Source organism: Centroberyx gerrardi, chromosome 16 (genome assembly GCF_048128805.1).
Source record: "Centroberyx gerrardi isolate f3 chromosome 16, fCenGer3.hap1.cur.20231027, whole genome shotgun sequence".
Lineage (NCBI taxonomy): Eukaryota > Metazoa > Chordata > Actinopteri > Beryciformes > Berycidae > Centroberyx > Centroberyx gerrardi.
The window spans coordinates 10,437,974-10,464,880 of NC_136012.1; the positions used below are offsets into that span (position 1 = coordinate 10,437,974).

Sequence of the window (26,907 nt, forward strand, 5' to 3'; positions counted from 1 at the left end):
GGAAAAAAACAACACCATCTTATAAACTGAAATATAGCCTAATCAAATTTACTGGAATCACTCAAATTAAGCAATTATAATGCAAGTGCCAGAAATATGTTCACATGTAACACTGCATATTTTCTAAAACTGATGAGCCTAACTTTGCATCCTGACAGGATGTGTTGAAGGGTTTCTGTGTCTGAATATAGCACATGTGGGGCCTTCACCTAGTCAGCCATTGGCAAACGTTTGGGAGTGATAGTTCCAATGCAGACGGCCAATGCTAATTTGATTGACAGAAATGTAATCAGTTAGTTAGCTAGTCATGAAAAAGACAGTGAGGCTCCACTGCGAAAACATAAAGAACACAGTTGCTCTTTTTCACAAAAAGAGCAACTGTTCAAATAATAATTCCAATAAAAATTTAAAATAATAATATCCCAAAACATCCCTACTAGCAATAGGAAGAATAATATCAGCATACGAAGACAGAGGCCAATTCTCAGTCAAAATGCACCAACGGATAAAACAAGTTCAGCACCAAGGACAGAGACACTGAAAACGGCATGCAGGAAAAAAAGGTTTACTAAGAGTTAAGACATACAGACAGCCATCGTGCATTCTGGCAGACATATCGATTGAGATGAAAGAACATTAAAACTGATTAACCTCTTACTTGACTCTGACATTAACAACATGAAATAGAATGTTAGCATCCTACAAGGGGTGTGTAAGTACTTCCACAAGCATGATTCAAGAGGTGATAGACAGTTCAGCACCAAGAACAGATAATAGAACAGATGAGTCAATAATTGACTTATTCCAAGACAGAGAAGCTATACAGCTACATATACCAATTATCAAATGAGATGAAAAAATACAAACATATGGCAATGACAAGCAGGCCAAGCCTTGCTTGATAAAAAACGGACCACTGAGTGAAGCTTGGATAATTAACACAAAAAAAAAGTTACATTTGACGTGACCTGAGACCAAAAAATGAAATCTAAACGACTCCCACTGAGGTCAAAAGCCATTAAAAACAAGCATAAATTCTTACAAACACCATGGTTTGGACAAAACGGTTTCTTGTATTCACCTACAGGGGAAAGACCAATACAAATTGAAATATCTTAAACGAAACTGTAAATTGTCTGACTCAGTAACGTTTACAGACACTGTCTGAGACTGCGGACTGATGTCAGGGAATATGACAGGCCGTCACTCTTTTAAAGACAACATTAAATTGGTGTAGAGAAGGGAACAATGAAGACAACATGACACTGCGGTAAAGGGTACACAAAACAACATTAATTAATACATTAACTGATGCATGAATCAACATGTAAATCAAGTAATGCATGAATTAATGAATGAGCTATCAGTAATTCAGAAGCTTGACACTGACAAATAAATGAGTCATAGCTAGGTCACCATTGGTTAATGGTGGTGACTCAATCTGTTTATACATAAGGATGTTTAACAAATGTTTACCCCTGATTGTTTCATAAGCTGATCATAACACAATTTTGTAGCATTCCATGAAGTGCTTGTAAGTTAACTTATTGTTCATCAGGCATATGTTTGTGGATGAGCCCACTGATGTCTGTAGTTGTGTACCCCCACACGGTAAAATGGAATTAAGTTGTAGGCCACACTTACACCCACACGCAAATATGCAAAGAGTTTGGGTTGTGTGACGGCAATGGAGTGGATCTGTGCAGGCGCCTACCTGCAGCTAGCACCTCCCTGCATTTTGTATGAAGAGAATAAAGGAGACGAATCAGGTTCTGTATTCCTGTGCCTTCTGGCAAGGAAAATCATATGTCACTGTTGTCTGATCGACTGCAATAGTTTGTTGGCCTTTTTTGTGCTTTGTAAACTTGATTTATAGTCCATTTGACCCCCCTATTTAATTCATTTATTACATGTGTTTTTAACATCATCAATGAATGCCAAATCATTATGTAAACCACCACTAACTCATGCTGACCAAGGTATGACTCATTCATTTGTCAGTGTCCAGTTTTGTGAATTCCTGATAGTTCATTCAGTAACTCAGGCATTAATTCATGTATTAATTCATGTTTATTTGTGTATTGTTATTATAAAGTGTTGCCAATATGTTTTTTCTAAGCAAATGACTACATTTCACTCAGAATAATGCACAAATAAGCCAAAGACATGCAATGACTCAACTAAATTATAATGCTGAAGTGGTCTCTAAATTCTGACAGGGAGTTGCCACAACACTGAAATAACATGACATTAAATACTACTGTGGCAAAGAAACTAAGGCCCAACGATGACAAAATTTCAGTGGAAAATGTACTTTTCTTTCTTTGAAATTGCTTTACATTCAGAGCTATAATCCAAATGTCCAAGTAAACCTTTGCACAGTAATAGTATCATTTAACCTGGGCTAAAATATAAGACCATGGACTGCCAGAAAATGTTAGCAACAACGTCACATAATTGACATATTATGCCTGTATCGATTTGATGTGAACAAACACCGAGCCGTGATGGCATATTTGGCACCAGAAGTAATTTCCTCTCTGCAAAATTATCATCAGAGTGTGTAGAAGACGTGATTTAGCATGTACAGTAATCTACAAAATGCAATCTGCATGTCATAGACAGTGTATCTGTAGAGGATCATCACTAACAGTAAAGCAATCAATCACCACTGCACTGGGCATGCTCCAGCTCATTAGTGGCATAAAGATGAACCTAAAAAGGTGTCAAAGGAAATAAGTAAGGAACTTTTTGCTGTGCCGTGAACATATCTTTAAGCAGAGGCAACTTATTAAAACGTGATTATTTCAAATGTGCAAAACAATTAACATATTCCAAAAATGTTTGTTACTACAATAATTGGATCCATTTGTTGTAAAACTAATTAAGACCTCCAAAGTTCCTTATAAACGCCACATGGATTTAGCATAACTGCTTCAGAAAAAGTCAATTATAGTCACAAGACATATGGTATATTTCTTTGAAAACATTTGCATCTGTTAATTGAATTCATCTCAATACTTTTTGAAGATTTTTTCAGATATTAGTATTAGTGGAAATAGTAGAAGTATCAGTATTAATTTCCTTATTAGTACTAAATAGTATACTACATGCTTGTTTATGACAAGTCAAAATATTGAAGCTCTGAAGGATCAAAATCCCTATGACATCATGTCTAATGAACTATCAACTAACTTTATGTTAGCTAAACAACAACAACAACAAAAATTCCATGATGATTATTAAGCCGCAACAAAGTTTCAGTCTTATAAAGGAGCTTTCACTTATACTGGATCAGTGCTAATGTACTTTTAGAGAAAAGTACTGTGGAAAAAATACATCATATCCCTAAGGTTGAAATAAACTGCTTATTTGATAAAAGGTGTGTTATTCTGTTTGGAAAAAAAAAACTTAATGAATGGAAATATAATCAAATGGAATCACTCAAATTAAATTATATTGCAAGTGCCAAAAACATATGAATGTAACACTACATATTTTCTGACTGAAGAGACTAACTTTGCATCCTGACAGGATATGTTGAGGGGGGCGTGATTGTTCCAATGCAGACGCCCATGCTAATTTGATTGACAGAAATGTAATCAGTTACTTTAGTTATGGAAAATACAGTGAGGCTCCACTGCGAATACATAAAGAACACAATTGCTCTTTTTCACAAACGGATAAAGTTCAAATAATGATTCCAATAAAAACTTCAAATAATATCCAAAAACCTGACAAAAAATGGCCTCTAAATGAATATTTATCAAAAGAAGGAAAGTTCAGTAATAAAACGTTTCCAATTAACAAGAAAACGAAAAAAAATTATGTAGGTTATGACAGAGAGTGAAATATCTGTGAGCAAATTCCTTGAAAAAATACTAGCCACAGGGGAGACCACATCAGCATAAGAAGACAGAGGCCAATTCTTAGTCAAAATGCATCAACGGATCAAACAAGTTCAGCACCAAGGACAGAGACGCTGAAAACGGCATGCAGGAAAAAAAAGGTTTTCTCAGAGTTAAGACATACAGACAGGCAGGCGTGCATTCAGTCAGACAGATCGATTGAAAATTTAAAATAATTAGCCTCTTACTCTTACTTAGCATCCTACAAAAGGTGAGGACGTAGTTCATCAAGCATGATTCAAGAGGTGATAGACAGTTCAGCACGAAGGACAGAGACACAATAGAACACATGAGTGAATAAAAGACTTTTTCCAAGACAGAATGCATAGCTAGACAGCTAGATATAGTAACTATCAAATGAGATGAAAAAATACAAACATGTGACAATGACAAGCAGGCCAAGCCTTGCTTGATAAAAACGGACCACTGAGTGAAGGTTGGTTAATAAAACAAAAAAAAAGACCACAAAATTAAATCTAAAGCCTTAAAGCCAGCATAAATTGTTATAAACAGCATGGTGTGGACAACCCAAAACGGTTGCTTGTATTCACTTAAAGGGGAAAGACCAATAAAAATTGAAATATCTTAAGCAACAACTTTTACAGAAATTGTCCCGTTGATATCTGAAACCTGCTCCTACCTCCGGGGAAACATCAGAATCTCCAAATGCCTCAGCAAAGTCAGATGGACTTTTCCTCAGAGTTTGGTCAGCAGGCAGCGTGCTGTCATTGTAAGATCTCACGAACTTGAAGTCACTGGTTCTAGAACCCGTTGTCAAGTAGGCGTCATAATTGTAAGTGCTGCGTAAAGTTCCTGTGCCGTCAACCTCTGCGTAATTGGGAGGGAGATAAGCGCTGGGGATGGCGACCGCTCCGTCAAACAACAGTCTGGGCTTTCTCCTGCGACAAAACCTCACACCCAGGATGACAATAACGAAGGTCAGGAAAAAGGTGGAGACGGACACCAGCGCTATGATCAGATAAGAGGTCAGCTTGGAATTGCTCTCATCATAAGACATATCTTTGAGTTCTGGCACTTCAGCCAAGTTATCAGAAATAAGTAAATACATGGCACAGGTGGCAGAGAGAGAGGGCTGTCCGTTATCTTTCACTGCCACAATAAGATTTTGTTTCATGCTGTCAGTTGCAGAAATGTCTCGCTGTGTCCTGATCTCTCCGCTGTGGAGACCAATAGTGAAAAGTCCCGGATCAGTGGATTTGACTATACGATAGGAAAGCCAGGCGTTCTGTCCGGAGTCCGCGTCCACCGCTATCACCTTGGACACCAGAGAGCCTCCGTGCGCAACTTTGGGGACCAGCTCGGTCATGAAGGAGTTGCCCTCCGGGGCGGGATACAGTATCTGAGGAGAGTTGTCGTTCACATCTGTTATGAAGACACTGACGGTCACGTTGCTGCTGAGCGGAGGAGAACCGTTGTCTCTGGCCATCACGTGGACTTTAAAGCTCCTGAACTGTTCATAATCAAACGACCTCACAGCATGGATCACACCCGTGTCTCCGTTAACTGAGAGATACGAGGACATCGGGGCGCCGTTCACCTCACCAGCTATAAGAGAATAAATCACTGTACCGTTTTGTCTCCAGTCTGGGTCTCGAGCAGTAACGGAGCATAAAGTGGAGCCAGGTTTGTTATTTTCAGTCACATAGGCGCTGTAGAACTGTTCCTCAAACACAGGAGGGTTGTCGTTGACGTCGGCTACTGACAGCTGAACACTTTTACAGGAGGACAGAGGCGGAGAGCCCTCGTCGATGGCAGTGAATGTAATGTTGTAATCAGACACTAGTTCACGGTCCAGTTGTCCCGTGGTCACCAGAGAATAGTAGTTTTTGATGGAGGGAACCAGCTTAAAAGGGATGTTTTGCTGAATGGAGCAGTGGACCTTTCGGTTATTTTCAGAGTCTGCATCCTGCACGTTAATGATGCCCACCTCTGTGCCAGGTGACACGTTCTCTGGTAAATGATTAGTCAAAGATTTCAAATAGATTACAGGAGTGTTGTCATTTACATCAGTGATCTCAACGGTTACCTTTGTGTATGACGATAACCCTAAACCATCCTTTGCTTTAATGCGCAATTCGTATGTTGTAACAGTTTCAAAGTCAATGGTACCGTTGACTCTTATTTTACCTGTTTTACGGTCAATACTAAAAACTTTCCTCACATCCTCTGAAACATGTCCAAAATCATAAGTTACATCTCCATGTACACCTTCATCTGCATCAGTAGCAGTCACTGTTAACACTACTGTATCTAGAGGAGAGTTTTCAGGCAGACTCGCTTGATAGACGGCCTGGCTAAACACTGGAGCATTATCATTAGCATCCAGTACAGTGATGTGTATTAGTACAGTACCTGATCTTTGTGGTGTGCCACTATCAGTAGCTGTGAGAAGTAAATGAATCTCCTGTTGTTTCTCGCGATCAAGCTCTTTTTCAAGAACAAGCTCGATACTATTGTCATTAACAGCCAGAAGAAAATTCTCATTATTTTCCAGATTGTATCCCTGAACTGAGTTTTGCCCTATATCAGCATCATGGGCCTCTTCCATTAAGAAACGAGCTCCTTTGACTGCTGATTCCCTAATTTCAATATTAATCGAGTCTTCGTTAAATTGTGGGGAGTTATCATTGATATCTTGAACGTGTAGACTGAAACGATGCAGCTCTAGAGGATTTTCCAACACAAGTTCGTGTTTTATAACACACGAGGCCTTTTCCCCACAAAGCCCCTCTCGGTCAATCCTGTCGGCAACAATTAAATCTCCGTTACTTAGGTTGATGTCGCAATACCGTTTGCGATTCCCTTCGGTATCAACACGGGCCTTTCTAGAGGACAGTTCTCTCGTTTCCAGACCGAGATCCTTTGCTATATTCCCAATAACAGATCCGCGTTTCATCTCCTCTGGAAATGAATAGCTCACATCTCCGTTTACTGAATGCCACGGAAGAAAGAAAACGAAGCAGCACATCTGTAAGGTGAATCCTTTGAGCCCCATCCTAGCAATGTTGTTCTATATAGAGGAGCGGTCCTCACCGTGATCAACCAGTGCACTAAGGACTATACAATCAAGTTAGACGAAAATCGACCGCTCTCCACAGCTATTGTGCCTGCATCCTCGCCAGTCAACAGCAACTCAAGAATGACTGCTTGTATTCGTCTACACACCAGAGGGTGGAGGAATGGAAATATTTTGTGTGGACTGGCGGATAGCGACACCGTGAGTGGAGTTAAGATATAACAGTTAATAATTTAAAAAAAAGAATACTTGCGAAGTTTGTTCCCTTTAAACACAAATGTAATCATGATTTTAATCTAGCTAAAATAAAACCGAGTGATTGAAACAGATCATCGCATACATTGAAACTACATACCCAATCTATATAAGTTACGAATATCAGGCAATTGTATTCATAAAGTAAAAAAGAGAGGATGATTCCAGGGAAAGCAACAGGCCGTTACTTTTAACTGTTATCAACACGCAATCAGTGTCCTCAATATGTTATAATCAGGCCTTGTTTAGACTAATAGAGGGTATTTGGATGCATGGCAAAGAAAGTGAGGGCACCATTATGGGTAAAAAATGTTTCATCAAAGCCCAGGACATTGCAAACAATATATCAATAAGGTGAAAGATCGCCTCCAACTGAAAATGACGTCACGTCACGTGATATCTAACTGCTAGCAGATCGTCGATAAAACTGAGGAATAAGCTGGCATTAAATCCTTCCATTGCAAAGAATGAAAACACCACGGATAACGGCATTAAACATAGTTTTCACCCCATAGTACTGCTTTAGATTTGCATTTATCACTCTCAACATTAACCATTACTCCATAATCCCATCACTTCCCTTGGGCTAATATACATAGAAGACCAGTCAGAAAAAAGTTTTGACAACACTATACAAGTGATGTTTTATGCATGAATCAATATGTAAGTAAGGGACACAGAAGTGTGAAAGCAGAAGTAATTTCCTCTGCAAACTTATGATATAAATCGTAGGGAAAGTCATTACTGCAGCCAACTGTATTGGAAATTATGTCAGGGGGACTTTAAATAACTTTAGGCACCTTTATAGTTGTCAGAATTTACTCTTGAACACGTACGCACGTCATATAAAAGCATTGCGGCGCTGACGGATCAAGCCCCTGGTAAGCTATCCCACTGCTTCCACTGGATAGTAAGACACATACAAATGCATTGAAGTTACGTTCTCACGGGTTACTTTTTATTAAGAGCTCAACAAGAAAAAGACATAGGTAAACTAATGCCAAAACAAACCAAAATTGCGTTGATGCAATTGTCAAGATGCAAACATAAATTGCATGTGAACCATCAAGCCCCAACGAAAGGAGCCTTTCGTAATATTGGATCATACCGAAATATTACTTTTTAAAATCTAGAAAACCAAAAAGGCCACAAAAGCTGCAAAAAGATTTGATTGGATGTTCAGCACCACGGACAGACAGACTTAAGAATAATTGAGCGAATGAAAGGACCATCTGAGACACAAACATCAGACAAGTGACAGATAGGGATAGATAGATAGATAGATAGATAGATAGATAGATAGATAGATAGATAGATAGATAGAGCGTGAAGTCCCTTAAAGCCCGTCGAAAAAAATGAAGGCAAACCACAATAGGCACAACTACCCATTATAAAGCACAAAATACATTTAATATCTAAGGTGTTCAGACTACGTCGTCAGTAGGCTATGAGTTAGATAAGGAATTCAAAATAACACGTTTTTACTTTTAAAGGACAAAAAAGGTATCGTGAAAAATACGTTTGACAGAAGCATTTTTTTATTAATTTATTTATTTACGGTTTTTATCTTTTTTTTTTTTTTTTTTTTTATAAGTTTGACTCCACTGTTTATTCATACCTCTGGGGACCCATCGGAATCTCCAAATGCCTCAGCAAAGTCAGATGGACTTTTCCTCAGAGTCTGGTCAGCAGGCAGCGTGTTGTCATTGTAAGATCTCACGAACTTGAAGTCACTGGTTCTAGAACCCGTTGTCAAGTAGGCGTCATAATTGTAAGTGCTGCGTAAAGTTCCTGTGCCGTCAACCTCTGCATAATTGGGAGGAAGATAAGCGCTGGGGATGGCGACCGCTCCGTCAAACAACAGTCTGGGCTTTCTCCTGCGACAAAACCTCACACCCAGGATGACAATAATGAAGGTCAGGAAAAAGGTGGAGACGGACACCAGAGCGATGATCAGATATGAGGTCAGCTTGGAATTGCTTTCATCATTAGTCATATCCTTCAGTTCTGGCAATTCAGCCAAGTTATCAGAAATAAGTAAAAACATGGCACAGGTGACCGACAGAGACGGTTGTCCGTTATCTTTCACTGCCACAATAAGGTTCTGTTTCATGCTGTCAGATTCAGAAATGTCCCGCTGTGTCCTGATCTCTCCGCTGTGGAGACCAATAGTGAAAAGTCCCGGATCAGTGGATTTAACTATATGATAGGAAAGCCAGGCATTCTGCCCCGAGTCGGCGTCCACTGCTATCACCTTGGACACCAGAGAGCCTCCGTGCGCAGCTTTGGGCACCAGCTCGGTCATGAAAGAGTTGCCCTCCGGGGCGGGGTACAGTATCTGAGGAGAGTTGTCATTCACATCCGTTATGAACACACTGACAGTCACGTTGCTGCTTAACGGAGGAGAACCGTTGTCTCTGGCCATCACGTGGACTTTAAAACTCCTGAACTGTTCATAATCAAACGGCCTCACAGCGTGGATCACCCCCGTGTCTCCGTTAACGGATAGATAAGAGGACAAGGGTGCACCGTTCACTTCACCAGGTAAAAGAGAATAAATCACTGTTCCGTTTTGTCTCCAGTCTGGGTCTCGAGCAGTAACGGAACATAAGGTGGAGCCAGGTTTGTTATTTTCAGTCACATAGGCGCTGTAGGACTGTTCCTCAAACACAGGTGGGTTGTCGTTGACGTCGGCTACTGACAGCTGAACAATTTTAGAGGAGGACAGAGGCGGAGAGCCCTCGTCGGTGGCAGTGATTGTAATGTTGTAATCAGACACTAATTCACGGTCCAGTTGGCCCGTGGTCACCAGAGAAAAGTAGTTTTTGATGGACGGAACCAATTTAAAAGGGACGTTTTGTTGAATGGAGCAGCGGACCTGTCGGTTGTTCTCAGAGTCTCTATCCTGCACGTTAATGATGCCCACCTCTGTACCAGGTGACACGTTCTCTAGTATGGAATTAGTCAGAGATTTCAGATTTATCACCGGGGCGTTGTCATTTATATCCGTAATCTCAATTATTAATGTTGCGTATGACGCCAATCCAAGACCATCTTTAGCGCTAATCTGCATTTCATATGACGACTCTTTTTCAAAATCAATAGATCCAGCCACTCTAACCTCTCCTGTTTTAGGGTGTAGAGAAAAGACATTGCTATTTTCATCAGAAACATGATCAAACCCATAGGTAACGTCGCCATTCACACCCTCGTCTGCATCAATAGCACTGACTGTAAGCACTACAGTATCTGGAGGAGAGTTTTCAGGCAAACTGGCTTTATAGACGGCCTGGCTAAACACCGGTACGTTATCATTCGCATCCAGTACAGTGACGCGTATGACTACAGTGCCTGACCTCTGAGGAGAACCACCATCGAATGCGGTAAGCAATAGCATAATCTCTTGTTTTTCTTCCCTGTCTAATTCTTTGTCTAACACTAATTCACCATATTTTCGTCCACCAGCTTTAGTGTTTACATTTAATGCGAAATGGTCATTCTGTTGAAGTGCATAGCCCTGAACAGAATTTTCTGCAATGTCTCCATCGTGCGCCTCGTCCAGAAGAAAACGTGCCCCCTTGACCGCTGATTCCTGAATTTCAATTTTTAGTAAATCCTCTTTAAACTGCGGCGAGTTGTCATTAATATCTTGAACACGGATACTAATGCGGTGCAGTTCTAATGGATTTTCCAGAACAAGTTCCTGTTTTAAAACACACGATGCCTTTTTCGCACAAAGTCCTTCTCTGTCAATCCTTTCATGTACAGTCAAGTCTCCGGTATTTAGATTAAGACCACAGTACTGAACGTTGTTACCTTCAATATCAATACGGGCTTTGCGAGCGGACAGTCTGCCCAGTTCAAGTCCTAGATCCTTGGCTATATTTCCAATCACAGATCCACGTTTCATCTCCTCCGGAATAGAGTAGCTCACGTCTCCATAGGCAGAGTGCAAAATAAGAAAAATAAAAGCAACGCCATGGCAGTGTAGCGCAAATCTATTGTGTCTCATCATTACAATGAGAAGGCCCACAACAAATTCAAGTCTGCTTCTCGATGTATATCAAAATATATCACTGATATTTTTTGGGGTTTTATCCAATACACAAAAGTCGTTATGTTGTAGTTCTATTGTGAAGCTTCCTCACTCAAATGGAGCACAGTACCAGAATTTCGCTTTGTATTCGTCGACTCAAATGGGTGGAGGGTGGTTGTGCCTCCTACCTTAGTTAGTACATAGCGACACCAAGAGCATTTTTCAGATATAACACTGCAATGTATGATTTTTATAGAATAAATGAAACATAACTCGCACGGTATGAGAACCCTTTGAAGCCAGTGAATCTAAACCCAAATAGAAAATTGCCTTTGCCTTACCATCCCCGGTAATACAAGATATACAATTATTTAATCACACTTGTAATAAAATGATGAAAGTGAAGAGAAAGAAAATGTGTATTAATATTAGATATGAATACGTGGATAAGAACATTATCATGTTTCCAATTAAATTTAACACCGGTTAGTTGAACAAAAGTTAACTTCATAAAACTACACCAGATAAGGCAAGAAAGACGGAGAGCGAAAACATTTAGAAATGTGAGGATGACAAAATAATTCACTTTAATGTTAGATTCAAGTTGCCTTTTATCTTACAAATTCATGTTACACTATAAATTATACTTCGATCCATGTGCAATTTTGATATATATCACTGACAAAAAGGGAGTCATCATGTCCGTCATAACACTCCCCAAATGATCCAATTTTATAGCCATACGCCTTGACCAAATATAGCAGATGAAAACATTGTCCTAAAACATTGTCCTAAAACGTCTTCAGAGAAGCTTCTTTTTCACCAACCCTATTACGATCCGAAGGTGATTTATTTCTTTTCTGATTTCACGTCTCTCTCCTTCTCTCTAATGAAAGTGTGCCCATCCCTTTCCAGAGACAACTACCAAAAAAGACAGTGAGGTTCCACTGCCAAAACACAGAGAACACAGTTGCTCTTTTTCCAACTTGTGCATGATGTTACAATAATATCCAAAAACAGTAATGAGCTCTAAATCAGTATTTATCCAAAGAGCCAAGTTCAGTATCTCGGATCAAACCAAAAACTTAAGTATGATGAAATATCTTGGAGCATATTCCTTGAAAAAATATTAGCAATAGAAAAGACGATATCAACATGAGAAGACAGAGAGTCGGCTTATCGTAAAAATGCAAAGAGATCAAACGCATTTCAGCACCAAGGACAGAGAAACTAAAAACGGCATGCAGTTTTCTCAGTGTTAGATATACAGACAAGCAGGCGCGCGTCCAGGCAGATAGATAGATCGACTGAAAGTAAAGAAAATTGAAACTGACTAGCCTCCTACTTAACTGACACATTAACAGAAAATATAATATTAGCACACTAACGGGTGGGTAAGTTGTTCCTCAAGGACGCAAGAGGTTTGAGACAGTTTAGCACCAAGGACAGACACACAATAAAACAGATGAGTGAATAAAAGACTTATTCCAAGACAGAGTGCATAGCTAGATAGTTAGAGATAACTATTAAATGAGATGAAAAAATTCAAATATGTCACAATGACAAGCAGACAAATCCTTGATTGATAAAAATTGACCAGTGAATGTAGCTTGGATAATAAAAAATAAAAAAAGTTTTTCTCAAGGTGAGCTGAGAACACAAGCTGATATAACACTGGAGCGTCCCAATGAGGTCAATAGCCATTACAAGCATAGGCTAAATTTTTATGAACAGCGTAGTTAGGACAAACAAAAACAATTGTTTCTATTCACCTACAAGGGGAAGACCAATACAAATTGACAGATTTCAAAAGAAACTGAATTGGCGGACTCGGCAAGTTTGATAAATTTTGTCCAATTTAAATCTGAAACCTGCTCCTACCTCCGGGGAACCATCAGAATCTCCAAATGCCTCAGCAAAGTCAGATGGACTTTTCCTCAGAGTCTGGTCAGCAGGCAGTGTGGTGTCGTTGTAAGATCTCACGAACTTGAAGTCACTGGTTCTAGAACCCGTTGTCAAGTATGCGTCATAATTGTGAGTGCTGCGTAAAGTTCCTGTGCCGTCAACCTCTGCGTAATTGGGAGGGAGATAAGCGCTGGGGATGGCGACCGCTCCGTCAAACAACAGTCTGGGCTTTCTCCTGCGACAAAACCTCACACCCAGGATGACAATAATGAAGGTCAGGAAAAAGGTGGAGACGGACACCAGCGCGATGATCAGATAAGAGGTCAGCTTGGAATTGCTTTCATCATTAGACATATCTTTCAGTTCTGGCACTTCAGCCAAGTTATCAGAAATGAGTAAATACATGGCACAGGTGGCAGAAAGAGAGGGCTGTCCGTTATCTTTCACTGCCACAATAAGGTTCTGTTTCATGCTGTCAGATTCAGAAATGTCCCGCTGTGTCCTGATCTCTCCGCTGTGGAGACCGATAGTGAAAAGTCCCGGATCAGTGGATTTGACTATATGATAGGACAGCCAGGCGTTCTGTCCGGAGTCCGCGTCCACCGATATCACTTTGGACACCAGAGAGCCTCCGTGCGCAGCTTTGGGGATCAACTCGGTCATGAAAGAGTTGCCCTCCGGGGCGGGGTAAAGTATCTGAGGAGAGTTGTCATTCACATCCGTTATGAACACACTGACGGTCACGTTGCTGCTGAGCGGAGGAGAACCCTTGTCTCTGGCCATCACGTGGACTTTAAAGCTTCTGAACTGTTCATAATCAAACGGCCTCACAGCGTGGATCACCCCCGTGTCTCCGTTAACGGACAGATAGGAGGACACCGGGGCACCGTTCACTTCACTAGGTAAAAGCGAATAAATCACTGTACCGTTTTGTCTCCAGTCTGGGTCTCGAGCAGTAACGGAGCATAAAGTGGAGCCAGGTTTGTTATTTTCAGCAACGTAGGCACTGTAGACCTGTTCCTCAAACACAGGTGGGTTGTCGTTGACGTCGGCAATAGATAATTGAATAGTTTTAAAGGAGGACAGAGGCGGAGAGCCCTCGTCGGTGGCAGTGATTGTAAAGTTGTAATCAGACACTAGTTCACGGTCCAGTTGGCCCGTGGTCACCAGAGAATAGTAGTTTTTGATGGAGGGAACCAACTTAAAAGGAACGTTTTGTTGAATGGAGCAGCGCACCTGTCGGTTATTCTCAGAGTCTCTATCCTGCACGTTAATGATGCCCACCTCTGTACCAGGTGACAAGTTCTCTGGTATGGGATTAGTCAGAGATTTCAAATAGATTACAGGAGTGTTGTCATTTACATCAGTGATCTCAACGGTTACCTTTGTGTATGACGATAACCCTAAACCATCCTTTGCTTTAATGCGCAATTCGTATGTTGTAACAGTTTCAAAGTCAATGGTACCGTTGACTCTTATTTTTCCTGTTTTACGGTCAATACTAAAAACTTTCCTCACATCCTCTGAAACATGTCCAAAATCATAAGTTACATCTCCATGTACACCTTCATCTGCATCAGTAGCAGTCACTGTTAACACTACTGTATCTAGAGGAGAGTTCTCAGGCAGACTCGATTCATATACGGCCTGGCTAAACACTGGAGCATTATCATTAGCATCCAGTACAGTGATGTGTATTAGTACAGTACCTGATCTTTGTGGTGTGCCACTATCAGTAGCTGTGAGAAGCAAATTAATCTCCTGTTGTTTCTCGCGGTCAAGCTCTTTTTCAAGAACAAGCTCAATACTATTGCCATTAACAGCCAGAAGAAAATTATCATTCTTTTCCAGATTGTATCCCTGAACTGAATTTTGTCCTACATCGGCGTCACGTGCCTCCTCTATCAAGAAACGAGCTCCTCTGTCTGCTAACTCGCTAATTTCAATATTGATGGATTCTTCGTTAAATTGTGGGGAGTTGTCGTTAATATCTTGAACGTGTAGACTAATACGATGCAGCTCTAGAGGATTCTCCAGCACAAGTTCATGTTGTAGGATGCATGACGCCTTTTCCCCACAAAACCCCTCTCGGTCAATCCTGTGGGCTACAATTAAATCTCCGTTACTTAGGTCGATGTCGCAATACCTTTTGCGATTCCCTTCGGTATCAATACGGGCCTTTCTAGTGGGTAGATTGCCCGTCTCCAGCCCGAGATCCTTCGCTATATTCCCAATAACAGATCCGCGTTTCATCTCCTCTGGAAAAGAATAGCTCACATCTCCATATACGGAATGCCACGGAAGCAAGAAAACGAAGCAGCACATGAGTAAGGTGAATCCTTTGTGCCCCATTGTAGCAATGTAGTGCTTATAGAGGAGCAGCCTTCGCTTAGATGAACCAATACAGTAAGGGTTATACAATCAACGAAAATCGACCGCTCTCCACAGTTATTGTGTCTGCAGCCTCGCCAGTCAACAGCAACTCAAGAATGACTCCTTGTATTCGTCTACACATCAGAGGGTGGAGTAATGGAAATATTTAGTGTAGACTGGCAGATAGCGACACCGTGAGTGGAGTTAAGAAATGGCGGATAAGAGATATTTGTTCCCTTTAAGCACATGTGTAATCATGATATTAATTTAATATAAAAACGATTGAAATCGGTGCTCGTGTACGCAGATTTATAAACTAGATACTCAAACGATATAAGTACATATATCAGGCAATTGTATTCATCAAGTAAAACAGCATAATTCCAGGGAATGCAACTAGGCTGTTATTTTTTTTTTTTTTTTACTGTTATCAAAACGCAATCAATTACGTGTCCTCAATATGTTATAATCAGGTCTTGTTTAGACTGGTAGAGGAGATTTGGATGCATGGCAAGGAAAGTGAAGGGACCATTATCGTGGATGAAAATAGTTTCTTCAAAGCCCAGGACACGCTGCAAACAAACTAAAACGGTCAAAGATCGCCTCCAACTCAAAATGACATCATGTGACGTGAAATCTAACTGCTAACAGGTCGTCGATAAAACTGTGGAATAAGCTGACATTAAATCCTGCCATTGGAAAGAAACCGAACATCACGGACAACTGGATTTCTGTGGAGAAGCACACTTTCCCACCGTAGTATTGCTTTAGAATAGCATTTATCATTCTCAGTATAAAACGTTCCTCCTCCATAATCCTATCACTTCACTCTGGCTACAGTAGGTAGAAGACTAGTCAGAAAAAAGTTTTAACAACGCTGTATAGTTGATGTTGTACGTATGAATCAATATGTATGAAAATAACCTACAAGCGTGACAGCCGAACTCATTCACAAGTTTTCTTAAAATTTGTGTTCTTTGTAAATCAAGACTAAATCACATAGGACAGAAAATGACTGCTGCACTGGTCTCTATGGTTGAAACTTTCAAGCATGTTGCACTTCTGACCATACCCCAATCAGCGGTGCCAAAGCGGGTGTTTTCTATTATCTGTCGAAGGCAAAATATCTACTTTGACATCACTGAACACATGACATCACTATGAGGTCTGTAATTACTTAAAGTGTTTGCATACATAATAAAACTTAGCAGAAACTTTCCAACCACACGTAGATTTTTATCTGACCAAAAAAACAAAAAAAAACAATCCAGGTAAGAAAAAAAACATGATGGTGAAATGTTCGTGGAAACGTTTCTATACTTTAAGGTCAAATCTGATTGCTCGCACGTTGCGTGAATGAGGCCCAATTCTCTCTACAAAAGGAAATTCATTGCTGCTAACTGTAGCCTATTGGAAAGGATGTCTGAGGGACTTTAAGAAGGCGCCTTTAACACCGCACGTCATATAAAAGCATAGATGCTCAGACGGATCAAACCCCCGGTAAACTCCTCCACTGCTTCCACTGGATAGTAAGACATATAAATACATTGACATTATGTTCTCACGGGTTACTTTAAGGGCTCAACAAGAAAAAAACAGAGGTTAACTAATCCTAATAACAAAGCATGTCTGTGTTGATGCAATTCCCAAGATACAAACATCAATTGCATGAGACGTATCAAGCCCCAACAAAGTGGATGTCAAGGAAAGGAGCCTTACGTAATATTTGATCATATTGGAAAGTTATTTTTACAAATGCAGAAAACCAAAACGGTCGCAAAAGCAGCATGAACAATTGATTGGCAGTTCAGCACCATGGACAGAGACACTTAAGAATAATTCAGCGAATGAAATAATCTTCTGAGACGCAAACATCAGACAAGTAACATACAAACTGACGATAGATAGATAGATAGACAGATAGACAGATAGATAGATAGATAGATAGATAGATCTCGTGAAATCCTTTAAAGCCCGTCGAAAAAAATGAAGGCAAACCACAATAGGCACAACTACCCATTATAACGCACAAAGTACATTTAAGATCTAAGGTGTTCAGACAACGTCGTCAGTAGGCTATGAGTTGGATAAGGAATCCCAAATAACACGTTTTCACTTTTAAAGGACAAAAAAGGTGTGGTCAGAAATTACGTTTCAAATAATTAAGCGATTTATTTTAGAAAAGTCGACATCACTGTTTATTCATAGGGATATTCATATCACTGGGACGTGCCAATGAGGTCAATAGCCATTAAAAACAAGCATACATTTTTATGAACAGCATGGTTTGGACAAACCAAAACAGTTGTTTCTATTCACCTACAGGGAAAGACCAAGAAAAACTGACATATTTTAAAAGAACCTGAATAAACGGACTCGGCAAGTTTGATAAATCTTGTCCAATTGAAATCTGAAACTTGCCCCTACCTCCGGGGAACCATCAGAATCTCCAAATGCCTCAGCAAAGTCAGATGGACTTTTCCTCAGAGTCTGGTCAGCAGGCAGCGTGGTGTCGTTGTAAGATCTCACGAACTTGAAGTCACTGGTTCTAGAACCCGTTGTCAAGTAGGCGTCATAATTGTAGGTGCTGCGTAAAGTTCCTGTGCCGTCAACCTCTGCGTAATTGGGAGGGAGATAAGCGCTGGGGATGGCGACAGCTCCGTCAAACAACAGTCTAGGCTTTCTCCTGCGACAAAACCTCACACCCAGGATGACAATCATGAAGGTCAGGAAAAAGGTGGAGACGGACACCAGCGCGATGATCAGATATGAGGTCAGCTTGGAGTGGCTTTCATCATAAGACATATCCTTCAGTTCTGGCACTTCAGCCAAGTTATCAGAAATGAGTAAATACATGGCACAGGTGGCAGAGAGAGGAGGCTGTCCGTTATCTTTCACTGCCACAATAAGGTTCTGTTTCATGTTGTCAGATTCAGAAATGTCCCGCTGTGTCCTGATCTCTCCGCTGTGGAGACCAATAGTGAAAAGTCCCGGATCAGTGGATTTGACTATATGATAGGACAGCCAGGCATTCTGCCCGGAGTCCGCGTCCACCGCTATCACCTTGGACACCAGAGAGCCTCCGTGCGCAGCTTTGGGGACTAGCTCGGTCATGAAGGAGTTGCCCTCCGGAGCGGGGTACAGTATCTGAGGAGAGTTGTCGTTCACATCCGTTATGAAAACACTGACAGTCACGTTGCTGCTTAACGGAGGAGAACCGTTGTCTCTGGCCATCACGTGGACTTTAAAGCTCCTGAACTGTTCATAATCAAACGACCTCACAGCGTGGATCACCCCCGTGTCTCCGTTAACGGATAGATAGGAGGATACTGGGGCGCCGTTCACATCACCAGGTAAGATAGAGTAAACCACTGTTCCGTTCTGACTCCAGTCTGGGTCTCCAGCAGTAACTGAGCATAAAGTGGAGCCAGGTTTGTTATTTTCAGACACATAGGCGCTGTAGACCTGTTCCTCAAACACAGGTGGGTTGTCGTTGACGTCGGCTACTGACAGCTGAACAGTTTTAGAGGAGGACAGAGGCGGAGAGCCCTCGTCCGTGGCAGTGATTGTAATGTTGTAATCAGACACTAGCTCACGATCCAGTTGGCCCGTGGTCACCAGAGCAAAGTAGTTTTTGATGGAAGGAACCAACTTAAAAGGGACGTTTTGTTGAATGGAGCAGCGGACCTGTCGGTTGTTCTCAGAGTCTCTATCCTGCACGTTAATGATGCCCACCTCTGTACCAGGTGACACGTTCTCTGGAATGGAATTAGTCAGCGATTTCAGATTTATCATCGGGGCGTTGTCATTTACATCCGTAATCTCAATTATTAATGTTGCGTATGACGCCAATCCAAGACCATCTTTAGCGCTAATCTGCATTTCGTATGACGACTCTTTTTCAAAATCAATAGATCCAGCCACTCTAACGTCTCCTGTTTTAGGGTGTAGAGAAAAGACATTGCTATTTTCATCAGAAACATGATCAAACCCATAGGTAACTTCGCCATTCACACCCTCGTCTGCATCAATAGCACTGACTGTAAGCACTACAGTATCTAGAGGAGAGTTTTCAGGCAAACTGGCTTTATAGACGGCTTGGCTAAACACCGGTACGTTATCATTGGCATCCAGTATAGTGACGCGTATGACTACAGTGCCTGACCTCTGAGGAGAACCACCATCGAATGCGGTAAGCAATAGCATAATCTCTTGTTTTTCTTCCCTGTCTAATTCTTTGTCTAATACTAATTCACCATATTTTCGTCCACCACCTTTAGTGTTTACATTTAATGCGAAATGGTCATTCTGTTGAAGTGTATAGCCCTGAACAGCATTTTCTGCAATGTCTCCATCGTGCGCCTCGTCCAGAAGAAAACGTGCACCCTTGTCCGCTGATTCTCGAATTTCAATTTTTAATAAATCCTCTTTAAACTGCGGCGAGTTGTCATTAATATCTTGAACACTGATACTAATGCGGTGCAGTTCTAATGGATTTTCCAGAACAAGTTCCTGTTTTAAAACACACGATGCCTTTTTCGCACAAAGCCCTTCTCTGTCAATCCTTTCATGTACAGTCAAGTCTCCGGTATTTAGATTAACACCACAATACTGAATGTTGTTGCCTTCAATATCAATACGGGCTTTGCGAGCGGACAGTCTACCCAGTTCAAGTCCTAGATCCTTGGCTATATTTCCAATCACAGATCCACGTTTCATCTCCTCCGGAACAGAGTAGCTCACGTCTCCATAGGCAGAGTGCAAAATAAGAAAAATAAAAGCAACGCCATGGCAGTGTAGCGCAAATCTATTGTGTCTCATCATTACAATGAAAAGGTCCACAACAAATCCAGGTCTGCTTCTCGATGTATATCAAAATATATCACTGATACTTCTTTGGTTTTATCCAATACACAAAAGTCGTTATGTTGCAGTTCTATTGTGAAGCTTCCTCACTCAAATGGAGCACAGTACCAGAATTTCGCTTTGTATTCGTCAACACCAATGGGTGGAGGGTGGTTGTGCCTCCTACCTTAGTTGGTACATAGCGACACCAAGAGCATTTTTCAGATATAACACTGCAATGTATGATTTTTACAGAATAAATGAAACATAAGTCGCACGGTATGATAACCCTTTAAAGCCAGTGAATCTAAACCCAAATAGAAAATTGCCTTTGCCTAAGACAAGATATAAAATGATTTCACCACACGTGATAAAATAATGAAAGTGAAGAGAAAGAAAATGTGTATTAATATTAAATATGAATACGTGGATAAGAATCTTATCATATGTGTCCAGCTATATTTGACACGTTTAGTTGAACAAACTTTTACTTCATAAAACTACTCCAGATAACGCAAGCCTACAAGAAAGACGGACAGCGAAGAGTTCATTTGGCAAAACAGATAAACACCATTCCTGAAAAAATAGAACAGACTGTTTTTGTAAGGCTTCACGGACTTTCTGAATCGAAACCCATTTTGTCAGAAAATCTTTAGTATTATTACTGCCTGGTGTAATACATTACTAGTTTGATTGTTTGATTTATATTACTTGGAAAAAAAGACTTATAGAAATGAATACAAATGGAGTCATCTGTTTTTGCAAATGAACTCTTAATTTGTAAATGTGAAGATGAGAAAAGAATGCACTGCAATGTTATTTTCAAGTTGCCTTTTATCTTACAAATCCATGTTACACTATAAATTATACTTTTGATCCAAGTGCAATTTTGATATACATCGCTGACAAAAAAGGAGTCATCATGTCCGTCATAACACTCCCCTAATGATCCAATTTTATGGCCATACGCCTTGACCAAATATAGCAAATGAAAACATTGTCCTAAAACGTCTTCAAAGATCCTTCTTTTTTACTAACCCTATTACGATCCGAAGGTGATTTCCTTCTTTTCTGATTTCACGTCTCTGTCCCTCCTCTCTCTCTCTCTCTAATGAAAGTGTGCCCATCCCTTTCCAGAGACGACAACTACCAAAAAAGACAGTGAGGTTCCACTGCCAAAACACAGAGAACACAGTTGCTGTTTTTCCAACTTGTGCAAGACGTTACAATAATATCCAAAAACAGTAATGAGCTCTAAATCAGTATTTATTGAAAGAGCCATGTTCAGTATGTTGGATCAAACCAAAAACTTAAGTATGGTGAAATATGTTGGACCATATTTCTTGAAAAAAATATTAGCAACAGAAAAAACGACGCCAGCATGAGAAGACAGAGAGTCGGCTTATCGTAAAAATGCATAGAGATCACACGCATTTCAGCACCAAGGACAGAGAAACTAAAAACGGCATGCAAACGGCATGTAGTTTTATCAATGTTAGACATAGGCTACAGACAGACAGGCGCGCGTCCAGGCAGACAGATAGATCGACTGAGAGGAAAGAAAATTGAAACTGACTAGCCTCCTACTTGACTGAGACATTAACAACATTAGCACACTAACAGGGGCGGGTAAGTAGTTCCTCAAGGACGCGTCAAGAGGTTATAGACAGTTCAGCACCAAGGACAGAGACACAATAAGACAGATGAGTGAATAAAAGACTTATTCCAAGACAGAGTGCATAGCTAGAAAGCTAGAGATAATAGCTATCAAATGAGATGGAAAGAATACAAACATGTCACAATGACATGCAGACCACTCCTTGATTGATAAAAACTGACCACTGAATGTAGCTTGGATAATAAAAAAATTAATAAAAAAAAGTTATCCTCAACGTGAACTGAGACCACAAAATGATATAACACCGGGGCGTCCCAATGAGGTCAACAGCCATTAAAACAAGCATACATTTTTATGAACGGCATGGTGTGGACAAACCAAAACAGTTGTTTCTGTTCACCTACGAGGAAAGACCAATACAAATTGGCATATATCTAAAGAAACTGGCGGACTCGGCAAGTTTGACAAATCTTGTCCAATTGAAATCTGAAACTTCCCTTACCTCCGGGCAACCATCAGAATCTCCAAATGCCTCAGCAAAGTCAGATGGACTTTTCCTCAGAGTCTGGTCAGCAGGCAGCGTGTTGTCGTTGTAAGATCTCACGAACTTGAAGTCACTGGTTCTAGAACCCGTTGTCAAGTAGGCGTCATAATTGTAAGTACTGCGTAAAGTTCCTGTGCCGTCAACCTCTGCGTAATTTGGAGGGAGATAAGCGCTGGGGATAGCGACCGCTCCGTCAAACAACAGTCTGGGCTTTCTCCTGCGACAAAACCTCACACCCAGGATGACAATAATGAAGGTCAGGAAAAAGGTGGAGACGGACACCAGCGCGATGATCAGATAAGAGGTCAGCTTGGAATTGCTCTCATCATAAGACATATCTTTCAGTTCTGGCACTTCAGCCAAGTTATCAGAAATGAGTAAAAACATGGCACAAGTGGCAGAGAGAGGAGGCTGCCCGTTATCTTTCACTGCCACAATAAGGTTCTGTTTCATGCTGTCAGATTCAGAAATGTCCCGATGTGTCCTGATCTCTCCGCTGTGGAGACCAATAGTGAAAAGTCCCGGATCAGTGGATTTGACTATATGATAGGACAGCCAGGCGTTCTGGCCGGAGTCCGCGTCCACCGCTATCACCTTGGACACCAGAGAGCCTCCGTGCGCAGCTTTGGGGACTAGCTCGGTCATGAAGGAGTTGCCCTCCGGGGCGGGGTAAAGTATCTGAGGAGAGTTGTCATTCACATCCGTTATGAAGACGCTGACGGTCACGTTGCTGCTGAGCGGAGGAGAACCGTTGTCTCTGGCCATCACGTGGACTTTAAAGCTCTTGAACTGTTCATAATCAAACGACCTCACAGCGTGGATCGCGCCCGTTTCTCCGTTAACTGATAGATAGGAGGATACCGGGGCGCCATTCACATCACCAGGTAAAATAGAATAAATCACTGTGCCGTTTTGTCTCCAGTCTGGGTCTCGAGCAGTAACAGTGCATAAAGTGGAGCCAGGTTTGTTATTTTCAGTCACGTAGGCGCTGTAGACCTGTTCCTGAAACACAGGTGGGTTATCGTTGACATCAGCAACAGATAATTGAACAGTTTTAGAGGAGGACAGAGGCGGAGAGCCCTCGTCGGTGGCAGTGATTGTAATGTTGTAATCAGACACTAGTTCACGGTCCAGTTGGCCCGTGGTCACCAGAGAATAGTAGTTTTTGATGGAGGGAACCAATTTAAAAGGGACGTTTTGTTGAAGAGAGCAGCGGACCTGTCGGTTATTCTCAGAGTCTTTATCCTGCACGTTAATGATGCCCAGCTCTGTACCAGGTGACACGTTCTCTGGTATGGAATCAGTCAGCGATTTCAGATAAATCACTGGCGCGTTGTCATTCACATCTGAAATATCTATAATCACTTTTGTATCTGAAGAGAGACCATAGCCATCTTTGGCCTCAACGAACATTTCATATTTGGATCCCTCCTCATAGTCAATGTCACCTGTTACAATAATCTGTCCTGTTTTCTGATCTAGTGAAAAAAGCTTTCGTGACTTATCAGAGAGTCGGCTAAATTCATATGTAACTTCACCATTGACACCCTCGTCTGCGTCTGTTGCACTTACTGTAATTACTGGGGTTTTCAACGGAGAGTTTTCCAGTAGACTAGATTTATAAACCACCTCGCTAAATACTGGGGCGTTATCATTAGCATCCAGTACAGTGACGTGAATGACTATAGTACCTGATTTTTGAGGAGAACCACCATCTAGAGCTGTGAGCAATAATTTCGTTTCCTGCTGCTCCTCTCGGTCTAACTCCTTGTCTAAAACCAATTCGCCATATTTACTACCAGCAGTTGTTGTTTGAATATTCAAAACAAAGTGGGCATTTTGTTGCAAGCTGTAGCTCTCAACGGAATTCTGCCCTATATCTGCATCATGGGCTGCATTAATGCGATACCTAGCTCCTTTGCCAGCTGATTCTGTAATTTCCAGCTTTACTGTATCCTTCGGGAAAATGGGTGCATTATCGTTTATATCTTGGATCTGCAGGGATACACGGTGTAATTCTAAGGGACTCTCCAACAGCAAATCGAATTTAAGAATGCACGAAGGCTTGTCTCCACAATGCTCCTCTCTGTCTATTCTTTCCGCAACAATTAAATCCCCGCTTCGAAGATCGATACCACAATATTGTCTGTCGTTCGCTTCAGTGTCAATACGAGCTTTGCGAGCAGACAATCTGCCCACGTCAAGACCGAGATCCTTGGCGATATTTCCAATTACAGATCCGCGCTTCATCTCCTCCGGTATAGAGTAGCTCAGGTCTCCATGTGCGTAGTGCAGGACAGCGAAGAAAAAGACAAAGCCATAGCTTTGAAGAACGTACCCTCTGTGTACCATCCTCGTAAAAGCAGTACTATCCACAAAACAATTGCTTGTAACTGTTGTTTCGAGCCAGCTCGAGAATGAATTCAAAATGCAATATTAGACCAAACTACCAGGACGAATGTAGGCCTTCCATACCATTTGTCGTCCGCACTGCATATGTAAAACCTCAGCTTTGTGGTGGATCCCGATAACGGCTGCTGTGCAAAGGAGACTGAATATTTTACTCCTTTGTTGGTGTATAGTGACACCATGAGTACACATGAAATATAACAGATTCACAGAGATGATTAAATTAATGTAAGTAAATACCCAATTAACTCATGTAGTCGTTTGACCTCTAATTTTGATCATTTTAAACAAAAAATGAAATAAATTACTTGTATCAAATATAATAATACGCATACCAATACCCATAAGAAATTTGCTATTAATGTGTCAAATGGTAACAGTAGGACATATGATATTATCATAGCAAGAATGGTAACTGTTCCTGGAAGATGCACAGTTACGGGCTTTCAGCACCAAAAGAGGGGATGTTAAGTAGCAGAAATTAAGCTCTTGAATTAAAGAATATTTAAAGGTATGTGGGAATTTATCAGAGTCAAGTTAACACTTCCTATGAAGTATGTGTTTATAGAACATTATAAGTGTAGTTATAACACACTATAAACACGTTTACAATGACTTATGACACATCTATAAGCAACTATTTATGTGGGGTAACTTTTTCCGCAATTTCCTAATAATTTCGTAGAAAGGAACTGCTAATCCCTTCATAGTATGCTTGACTTGGTAGGGTTTAGATGTAGCGTGTAACTTAATGTTCTGAATAGAAAGAGATATTGATGGTAGTGTGTGATGTAAAGTAGTGTTGTTAATAACAAGGTGCAGGTGACAGAGAAAGTAGTGTAGTGGACTTGGGTCTACTCTTGGTCTGAGTCTGGGCAAAGAGGGGGGTGTTTCTGGGACGCTGGAATACACTAGTGATCCTTCTTGAGGTGTCGTGGACCTAATTCAACGAAACATCGGTGAAGGAGGGTGCCCACTTGATAACCCCAATGATTTGCCTACACTCACTCTGAAACTAGAGTAGGTAGCTGGTGAATGTTGATGCCTGTCTTATGTTGCTGTAAATTTATGACGGTGTAGCCTGATGTTTTCTATGTTACTCATTGGTATGGTAGTATAATTCTGTTGAATTCTGAATTGGGCCTCTATATGAATGCTCACCTTGGATTATGGCACAAGGGATATTAACATCATGTGTATTGATAAATGCTAGTAAGTTTCCTGGAAAGAACCATTACATTATATACTAATTATAGGGAAAATAGAGAAAGAGTTGATTAGTTGGTAAGTACCTCCAATTTCTTCTGGAGTTTCCAAGACAGAACCATGAAATGTAGTAGTTATATAGAAAATTAGAAATCAGAGGAAGGAATTCAACAAATAACGATATTATATAATTATATGAATAATGATTGGGTTACCAAATTGACCTCTGCCTATTATTTTTCCAAAAAATAGTTTACAGTTTTGCAGTTCTTTCCAGGAAATTATTTTAAAAAATTACAGTATCTTTTCGACTCCACCAGACTGCTTACATTTTCTATATGACTACTACCTAATTTCATGGTTTGTTCCAGGAAACCTCTAGCCTGATATTCAGACTGAATGGCCATTTCATTATCACTCCATGATTCAGTCTGACATTGCCTCCTTGTTAGTCGTTTTCTGTGTGTGTGTGTGTGTGTGTGTGTGTGTGTGTGTGTGTGTGTGTGTGTGTGTGCATTACCCTTTATGACAAGCAATTCATGTGTTTTTGTTTGCTTTTAAGTAATGTGAGAAACCACGTTTTTCTCATTTAAGTGATCCACTCATTTCCCAACCTAGGTAATTTACAATGTGTTACTGTTAATGTTCCCAAAAATGCAACTTTTTTTTTATGTCAAAAACTGACCGTTGTGTGCACTAATAATTATCAATTAAGTGATTACCTATCAATCAATTAAAAATATGAAGTGATTAATTAATTTGATGTTTAAC

The 26,907-nt window shown here is 40.7% G+C and overlaps 5 protein-coding genes across 5 annotated transcripts; all 5 read right to left on the reverse strand.

Moving 5' to 3' along the window:
* Positions 1-4,098: 4,098 nt before the first annotated feature.
* On the reverse strand, positions 4,099-6,924 carry LOC144542456 (protocadherin gamma-A11-like). Its single transcript, XM_078289282.1, has 2 exons — positions 4,549-6,924; positions 4,099-4,110 (listed from the first exon to the last, which is right to left on the reverse strand). Exons 1-2 carry the CDS (start codon positions 6,922-6,924, stop codon positions 4,099-4,101), a joined length of 2,388 nt encoding a protein of 795 aa, XP_078145408.1.
* Positions 6,925-8,812: 1,888 nt separating this feature from the next.
* LOC144542457 (protocadherin gamma-A11-like) lies at positions 8,813-11,212 on the reverse strand. The gene has a single exon (XM_078289283.1). It carries the CDS (start codon positions 11,210-11,212, stop codon positions 8,813-8,815), a length of 2,400 nt encoding a protein of 799 aa, XP_078145409.1.
* A 1,788-nt stretch (positions 11,213-13,000) lies between these two features.
* On the reverse strand, positions 13,001-15,493 carry LOC139916031 (protocadherin gamma-A11-like). Its single transcript, XM_071904818.2, has 2 exons — positions 13,108-15,493; positions 13,001-13,008 (listed from the first exon to the last, which is right to left on the reverse strand). The coding sequence occupies exons 1-2, from the start codon at positions 15,491-15,493 to the stop codon at positions 13,001-13,003; spliced, it is 2,394 nt and encodes a 797-aa protein (XP_071760919.2).
* Positions 15,494-17,003: 1,510 nt separating this feature from the next.
* On the reverse strand, positions 17,004-20,335 carry LOC139916034 (protocadherin beta-16-like). Its single transcript, XM_071904822.2, has 2 exons — positions 17,942-20,335; positions 17,004-17,036 (listed from the first exon to the last, which is right to left on the reverse strand). Exons 1-2 carry the CDS (start codon positions 20,333-20,335, stop codon positions 17,004-17,006), a joined length of 2,427 nt encoding a protein of 808 aa, XP_071760923.2.
* A 2,042-nt stretch (positions 20,336-22,377) lies between these two features.
* Positions 22,378-24,873, reverse strand: LOC139916035 (protocadherin beta-15-like). Its single transcript, XM_071904823.2, has one exon. The coding sequence runs from the start codon at positions 24,871-24,873 to the stop codon at positions 22,378-22,380; it is 2,496 nt and encodes an 831-aa protein (XP_071760924.2).
* Positions 24,874-26,907: the final 2,034 nt, after the last annotated feature.

Bases quoted from the DNA above. Each gene is read 5' to 3' on its own strand.
- LOC144542456 (XM_078289282.1), bottom strand. From the start codon at position 6,924: ATGGGGCTCAAAGGATTCACCTTACAGATGTGCTGCTTCGTTTTCTTT.
- LOC144542457 (XM_078289283.1), bottom strand. From the start codon at position 11,212: ATGAGACACAATAGATTTGCGCTACACTGCCATGGCGTTGCTTTTATT.
- LOC139916031 (XM_071904818.2), bottom strand. From the start codon at position 15,493: ATGGGGCACAAAGGATTCACCTTACTCATGTGCTGCTTCGTTTTCTTG.
- LOC139916034 (XM_071904822.2), bottom strand. From the start codon at position 20,335: ATGAGACACAATAGATTTGCGCTACACTGCCATGGCGTTGCTTTTATT. The intron at 17,037-17,941 runs GTAGGGGCAAGT...CTTACTATCCAG, and splicing joins ATTCTGATGGTTCCCCGGAG to TGGAAGCAGTGGAGGAGTTT.
- LOC139916035 (XM_071904823.2), bottom strand. From the start codon at position 24,873: ATGGTACACAGAGGGTACGTTCTTCAAAGCTATGGCTTTGTCTTTTTC.